This window comes from Spinacia oleracea, chromosome 5 (assembly GCF_020520425.1).
Source record: "Spinacia oleracea cultivar Varoflay chromosome 5, BTI_SOV_V1, whole genome shotgun sequence".
Taxonomy (NCBI): Eukaryota; Viridiplantae; Streptophyta; class Magnoliopsida; order Caryophyllales; family Amaranthaceae; genus Spinacia; species Spinacia oleracea.
Window position 1 is genome coordinate 121,126,155 of NC_079491.1, and position 8,317 is coordinate 121,134,471.

Consider the following 8,317-nt stretch of genomic DNA (forward strand, 5'->3'; position numbering starts at 1 on the left):
TGGAAATAGACTTACGTCGAGAAGAGTGGCCTGGATCGCACCAAACTGGGCGTCAGTCTTGCGGCCAGGAAGAGAAGCAACATACTCAGCGGGGACGGCCTTAAAAACCTTGCGGCATATAGCCACCCTATCCTTTGACGAATAGTGTGGAGTAGCAGGTACGTTCTCATCCTCGGCAGCAGCTGCATCCTTCCCTTTGTCTTTGGCTATAGGAAAAACAATGGCCTTAGGATGACGCGGAGAGTAAGAAGAACTGCCAGAGGAGGCTCGATACGTCTGAACGACGTTCGAATAATACTTACCGCCCGAAGACCTAGCTCGGCGGGCCACCTCCGCCGGTATCTGAGAGCGGACGTCGGCCGGGATTCCCGAAAGAGGGTCCTCCACCAAGTCCACCACCAGAGACGGCTTGTCCACGCCCATCTCTTCGTCATCAGGGCATCCCCCCTCAGCAACCTTCGACTCGTCTTTCTTCACGAGACGGCGAGGTAGAGGTTTTGGCTTCTTGAAGGTACTCGGAGTCTCCGAGCCAGCCGGCACAGCTCTCTTCTTCAGCTGGGACAGAGTCGTCCCCTTCTTCTTCCCTGACGCCCTAGCCGCGTCCTTAGCTTGCTATAAAAGAAAGGACAGTCAAATATTAGGCCTCGTCATCTATCGCAAGTCACTCACCATGTAGTGGCTCGTCATTTAAAAGGACGCCCGTCTTCAAAATGACGAGGCGTACCTCATCGATCACAAGCCACTCACAAGATGGTGGCTCGTCATTAAAAAGGACGCCCGTCTTAAAAATGACGAGGCGTACCTTATCAATCACAAGCCACTCACAAGATAGTGGCTCGTCATTAAAAAGGACGCCCGTCTTAAAAATGACGAGGCGTACCTTATCAATCTCAAGACACTCACAAGATGGTGGCTCGTCATTAAAAAGGACGCCCGTTTTATAAAATGACGAGGCGTACCTTATCAATCACAAGTCACTCACAAGATAGTGGCTCGTCATTAAAAAGGACGCCCGTCTTAAAAATGACGAGGCGTACCTTATCAATCACAAGTCACTCACAAATAGTGGCTCGTCATTAAAAAGGACGCCCGTCTTAAAAATGACGAGGCGTACCTTATCAATCACAAGTCACTAACAAGATAGTGGCTCGTCATTAAAAAGGACGCCCGTCTTAAAAATGACGAGGCGTACCTTATCAATCACAAGTCACTCACCAGATAGTGGCTCGTCATTAAAAAGGACGCCCGTCTTAAAAATGACGAGGCGTACCTTATCAATCACAAGTCACTCAATAAATAGTGGCTCGCCATTAAAAAGGACGCCCGTCTTAAAAATGACGAGGCGTACCTTATCAAGGGCAAGTCAATCGCAGAAAAGTGGCTCGTCATTAAAAAGGACGCCCGTCCCAAAAATGACGAGGCGTACCCTATCAATCACGAGTCACTTGAACAAACGCTAACTAAGGGGCCCGTCAATAAAAAGTGACGAGGCCTACCTTAGCAAACACGGGTCAGATATCAGGATATCGGCTCGTCACTAAAAAGACGTCCACTATAGACGCTGGACGGGAGAAGTTTAACTTGCAAAAAAGAAAAAAAAAAAAAAAAAAAAAAAAAAAAAAAAAAACGACAACCTAAGAGAATACTCACCTTCTCCTCCAACTCGGCCTTGGCTTTCTGCATCTTGGCCTCATAGATGTCCGCCATCCAATCGGTCATATCGCCCTTCCCAATATCCGCCGCCGATAGCTTGCTCATTCCTTCCTCTGTGAACAAAAGAAATCCAAAGTTAGAAAAAATGAATAGACCAACGCAGAACGGCACATAAATTGGCATACAACCTCGAGTCATGGAATATCCTAAGCCTACGGCCGCTAGAAAGGCCTCGTTCCGAAACTGGCTAATGTGCGGCAACCACTCAGCCGGCACATGGAAACTCTTATCCACTGTTAAGTGGTAAGTGTTGGCCCTGAACAGGACCATTATCTGATCCCACTCTTCGGCAGTAAGGGGGGGAAGGGGCTCGTCACGATCCATGAAGTTGGCGTCACAGTTCCAACGGCTCATTCTCTCATACATCTCCTGGTCGTCAGTATAAAACACGACCCACCTCTTCCTCCACATATGCCACTTGCTGAGCTTGCCGACCACTGTCTGGTAGGTACCACGGCTGCTCAGATTAAACCACCCTTTGGCGGCACTGGGGGAACGAGAGAGGGAGACCAGATGCAGAAAGGCGTTGAAGGACGGCTCCACGTCGTTCAATGCACATTTGGCAATGTAGCCAAAGATATCCGCCCATGAGTTGGGGGTCAGCTGGGCCACCCCAATATTGAAACCATCTAACACCTCCACAACGAAGGGGTGTGGAGGGAATCTCATGCCGAGTTTGATTGACGCGGCATACACAGGGAATTCTCCCTCGGCAAGCAGGCTGACGGTCGAGTCCAGACCGGCCGGCACGCGCATTTGGTACCCTTCCCCCACGCAGAGGTCATCCCTCATCTTGGCTCCGTGCCTGTCTAGCCACCGCATCCAGCCCACGTCTGGGTGAATCTCTGACGGAAGCAATTGGGCCTCCTCCCGTCCTCTGGGCCTAATAAGCTGGGGAGCAGCTTCTTGTTCCTCGGCGGCCGATGACAATGGAGCGACGCTTGGCTCCCCCACTGCCTGGCTCGCTGTACCCTCCGACGAGCTTGCCGCCTGCTCCCCCGCCTCGACGTACTCGTCGATCTCTTGAAAGAGTTCGGCAAATTCTTCGTCGACTGCCGAGGCGGTGGAAGAATATCTCTCCCTAGGAGGTGTCGATGCTTCTTCCCGCAAGCGCAGGCGCGTCGGATCTGCCGTTTGCTTGGTTCTAGCCATGCCTTCTGCATAGTGAACGAAGCACGGCTTAGGGGTGACCAACAATGAAGAAAAAGACGCGATTGGACGTCCGCCCCGACAAAAGATGAACGGCGGAAAAATCTTAAATAAAACCTTTAAACCCTTACCTAGTACTAAGAGGTCGGCCGCTAACAAAGGGAAAAATGACGAGAGGATAACAAAAACAAGAAAGGCGAAAACTAACCTTGAAAGATCTGCGAAGTACTTGGTGAAGAACAGGATGAGTTTCGCGAAGAACGAGATGAGTTTCGCGAAGAACGGGATGAGTGTGACGAGGAAAAGGATGAGTCTCCTGGTGGCCGGAAATCGCCTGATGGTGGTAGGAACACGCCGGAAATCGCCTATGAAAGCTCTGTGAAAATGAAATGTAAAAAATGAAATTTACCCCCCTCACCTCTATATATAGGGAGGGGCAAAATGGAGAAAGGTGACACGTGTCACCATCTCAACACCTGACCCAAAGATGAAGATGCAAAACAAGAGTCAAGAAGCGATACCCGGAATGTGTTTCCAGAAATGCCCTTCTTGAGGGGCAAATGTTGTGGGCAAAATTACCGTGCCTTCGTGTACCAATGAGGACGTGACACATGGCACGTATTGCGCCCCCTAAAGCAGAAATCATACGAAGTCTACTCCGAGGCATGGGTATTAATCTAGGTATCTACAGTGTATGTATTTAAGTGTGTATAAATGTATGTATAAAACCTATACCTGGAAAGGGGCTTAATTAGTATGTATCCCAAGTGAATGACTAAGCACAATAGGCCCAAACAGCCCACTATTGCCAAAAGAGGCCAGAGAATTGTAAGGAGAAAGGACACGTGTCCTCCTCCCATTCCCCAGCCAATCATGTAAGGGGAATATTAGGTCATTCCCCCAAAAACCTAGTACTATAAATATTCCCACTTCCCTAGAAAAAAGGGTCACAATCAATACATTCTAGAGCAATTACTGCTCTGCCTTCTCTCTACTTTCTCTCTCTATAAAAATACAATCTTGTTTAATCTGTAAAAGTTACCAAGAAACCTCCCAGGTATCTCACCGGAAAAACCCCACAACAAATATGTCTTAAAATGCATGAGATCAAAAGCTTGATTATGTTGCATGATTAAGGATTTTAGTTCACTTAAAATCTAACCAACATAGTAAGAGCCTTAAGTTCCAAACTTAAAAATTGAGTTAAAAGGTGCCATGCCAAAATATACACTTGCTTGGATATCCTTTACATCAATCTAGTAATAGTTTTCGCTCAGCGAGGTGTTACTTATTGGTCCTAAAGGGGCAAGGTACACAAATAATTGTGAGTACATGTTAGTTTTGGTGAAACTCAACGATATAAGTAAGGAGTCCTTTTATGTCGTGGCAAATTCGATAGGTTTACCTAATAAGTTCTTAGACGTACCTATCAACCAAGAATAGTTTCTAGACTATTAGCAAAAGGCTTTTGCTTACCTAAGATGTTCTAGGATTAAGTCGACAAACTGTGCTTAGTTCTTCAATGATTTTAGGATCTTGGAATCATTTTATTCACACCTGCCGGAACACATAATTTGAATAAAATGCTTAATAAACATTGAATTATGCATGTATGCTAGAATTTAAGTTTATTAAGAGAAACTGTGAATGGTTATTTATTTGTTTATTCTTTTCAATTGTAGTTTTAATATGGCAAACAACAATCAAAACATCATCATGGGTTCTGAGCTTATGGTCAAGCTGAACCTGACAAATTTTCTTGAATGGGAAGCTAAGCTAGTTGAAACAGTCAAACTCAATGGACTTGAGTATGTACTGTCACATCCCATGCCAAGCTACTATGCCAGAGACATGACCCCTGAGAGATTTTACGCCTGGGATGCGGATCTCAAAAAGGTTATGAGTCTCATGCTGAACAATATCCCTGATGATTGGGCTAAAAGGTTTGTAGCCTATGAACCTTTTACGCTCATCAAGAATCCGAGGGATATCTGTCGTGGAAGTACGGAGGACAGGGACCTGAACGTCCATGAGTTGATTGAATCAATGTCTGGTCTAAAGGTTAGTTCTCCCAACAGGTGTTATAGGATGGAGGTCCAAGAAACACATGTTCAGCTCCTTCGCACTAAACAGAGGGTAGGCGTCCCACTGAGGTTCCATGTGGATCTTATGTGTTCATATTTTGATCGCCTAAGTCTACTAGGAACACCAATAAGCGAAAGGATGGCAGTCTCTGTCTTGCTCAATTCACTACACAGTGGGTTTGGTCGCTTCAAGCAACTATACCTAAGTGAACCAAGAGAAGAAACAGTTGCAGAATTTATTCACCTTGTCAGAAAGGCTGAAATAGTACTGGACTGTGAAGCCAAAGATTTACTCAAGGCTAGAAAAAGACCATTCAAGAAAGGTGGAAAGTCCAAGGGCAATGCTAAATCAAAGCAGGACAAGTCCACATCAAGCTGTCTTTATTGTGATGGAATAGGCCATTACAAAAGAGAATGTCCAAAGCTAAAGGAAGATCAGAAGAACGGAACAGTCGTTCCATCTTCAGGTATTTTCGTTATAGACTGTATACTTGCTAATTCAACTTCTTGGGTATTAGATACAGGTTGTGGCTCACACTTATGTTCCAATCCACAGGGACTAAGAAGAAGTAGAAAGTTAAGCAAGGGTGAAGTCGACCTACGAGTGGGAAATGGAGCACGGATTGCTGCATTAGCCGTAGGAACTTACTATTTGTCGTTGCCCTCCGGGCTAGTTTTGGAACTCGAAGAATGTTTCCATGTTCCAAGTCTTACTAAAAACATCATTTCAGTTTCTTGCTTAGATGCTAAGGGATTTTCCTTTTTAATAAAAGACAATAGTTGTTCGTTTTATTTTAAAGAGATGTTTTATGGATCTGCTAGATTAGTCAATGGACTTTATTTATTAGATCACGACAAACAAGTATATAACATAAATACCAAAAAGGCCAAAAAGGATGATTCAGATCTCACCTATCTGTGGCATTGTCGATTAGGCCATATAAACTTGAAACGCTTAGAAAGACTTCAAAAGGAAGGAATTCTAGAGCCATTTGACTTAGAGGATTATGGTAAATGCGAATCATGTTTACTTGGCAAAATGACAAAGCAACCTTTCTCTAAAGTTGGAGAAAGAGCAAATGAACTATTGGGTTTAATCCATACAGATGTATGTGGACCAATGAGTACAAATGCTAGAGGTGGTTTCAGCTACTTTATCACTTTCACTGATGACTTCAGTAGGTATGGTTATGTCTACCTAATGAAGCATAAGTCTGAATCCTTTGACAAATTCAAGGAATTTCAGAGTGAAGTAGAGAATCAATTAGGCAAGAAGATTAAGGCACTGCGGTCTGATAGAGGCGGTGAATATCTGAGCTATGAATTTGATGATCATCTGAAAGAATGTGGAATTCTATCAGAATTGACTCCTCCTGGAACACCACAATGGAACGGTGTGTCGGAACGGAGGAACAGAACCTTGCTAGACATGGTCAGGTCAATGATGGGTCAGGCCGAACTTCCATTAGAATTTTGGGGACATGCACTAAATACAGCTGCACTCACTATAAATAGAGCTCCGTCTAAAGCTGTCGAAAAGACTCCATATGAATTATGGTTTGGAAAGCCTCCAAATGTGTCTTTTCTTAAGATTTGGGGATGTGAAGTATACGTCAAACGATTAATTTCAGACAAACTTCATCCAAAATCTGACAAATGTATCCTTGTGGGCTATCCAAAGGAAACAAAGGGGTATTACTTCTACAATACATCTGAGAACAAGGTGTTTGTTGCTCGAGATGGTGTCTTTTTGGAGAAGGATCACATTTCCAAAATGACAAGTGGGAGAAAGGTAGACCTCGAAGAAATTCGAGTCGAACAACAAACTCTAGAGAATGCTCAAGATGACATTCAGGATGAAACTCAGAGATCTTTAGAAGAATCTGGTGAGAATCATGGTCAATCTAGAAATGTTACCCCGCGTAGATCGCAAAGATATAGATCTCAACCGGAAAGGTACTTAGGTATTTTGACGAACGAGAGCTATGACGTTCTATTACTTGAAAGTGATGAACCTGCGACTTACAAACAAGCTATGACGAGCCCTAGCTCCAAGCAGTGGCAAGAAGCCATGCAATCTGAATTAGACTCCATGTCTGAAAACCAAGTATGGGATTTGGTCGATTTGCCAGATGGCTACCAAGCCATTGGAAGCAAATGGGTTTTCAAACTGAAAAAGGACAAGGATGGGAAACTTGAAGTTTTCAAAGCTAGATTGGTCGCAAAAGGTTACAGGCAAGTCCACGGTGTGGATTACGATGAAACCTTTTCACCAGTTGCAATGCTAAAGTCTATTCGAATAATGTTAGCAATCGCTGCATATTACGATTACGAAATATGGCAGATGGATGTCAAAACTGCTTTCTTAAACGGCATTTTAACAGAAACTGTGTTTATGACACAGCCTGAAGGTTTTGAGGATCCAAAGAATGCTAAAAAGGTATGCAAGCTAAAGAAGTCAATCTACGGATTGAAGCAGGCATCCAGGAGCTGGAATATACGTTTTGATGAAGCAGTCAGTGACTTTGGTTTCATCAAGAACGCGGACGAATCTTGTGTATACAAGAAGGTCAGTGGGAGCAAAATTGCTTTCCTAGTATTATATGTCGACGACATATTGCTTATCGGAAATGACATTCCTATGTTGAACTCTGTCAAGATTTGGCTTGGGAAATGTTTTTCGATGAAGGATCTAGGAGAAGCACAGTACATATTGGGCATCAAGATTTACAGAGATAGATCTAAAAAGATGATTGGACTTAGTCAAAGCACTTATATCAATAAGGTGCTTGATAGGTTCAAGATGGCGGACTCCAAGCGAGGCTACCTACCCATGTCTCATGGAATGACTCTAAGCAAGACTCAGTGCCCAAAAACACTTGATGAGCGTAGACGAATGAATGGGATTCCATATGCATCATTGATTGGTTCAATAATGTATGCTATGATATGTACACGCCCGGATGTTGCGTACGCACTCAGTGCTACGAGCAGATACCAGTCAGACCCAGGAGAGGCGCATTGGACTGCTGCCAAGAACATTCTGAAGTACCTGAAAAGGCACAAAGATGACTTCCTGGTCTATGGTGGAGATGATGAATTAATTGTTAAAGGCTATACGGACGCAAGTTTCCAAACCGACAAAGATGATTTCAGATCACAGTCTGGGTTTGTCTTCTGCCTCAACGGAGGAGCAGTAAGCTGGAAAAGTGCTAAGCAAAGCACCATTGCGGATTCTACAAATGAAGCGGAGTACATTGCTGCACATGAAGCAGCAAAGGAAGCTATATGGCTAAGGAATTTCATAGGTGAACTTGGTGTAGTCCCCTCCATTAAAGGACCAATAGCCCTGTATTGTGACAATAACGGAG

General features: G+C 44.3%; 1 protein-coding gene across 1 annotated transcript; it reads right to left on the reverse strand.

Moving 5' to 3' along the window:
* Nucleotides 1-1,294: 1,294 nt before the first annotated feature.
* LOC130460907 (uncharacterized) lies at nucleotides 1,295-3,693 on the reverse strand. The gene is made up of 3 exons (XM_056828715.1): nucleotides 3,384-3,693; nucleotides 3,071-3,238; nucleotides 1,295-1,766 (listed from the first exon to the last, which is right to left on the reverse strand). Exons 1-3 carry the CDS (start codon nucleotides 3,527-3,529, stop codon nucleotides 1,691-1,693), a joined length of 390 nt encoding a protein of 129 aa, XP_056684693.1. The 5' UTR covers nucleotides 3,530-3,693; the 3' UTR covers nucleotides 1,295-1,690.
* Nucleotides 3,694-8,317: the final 4,624 nt, after the last annotated feature.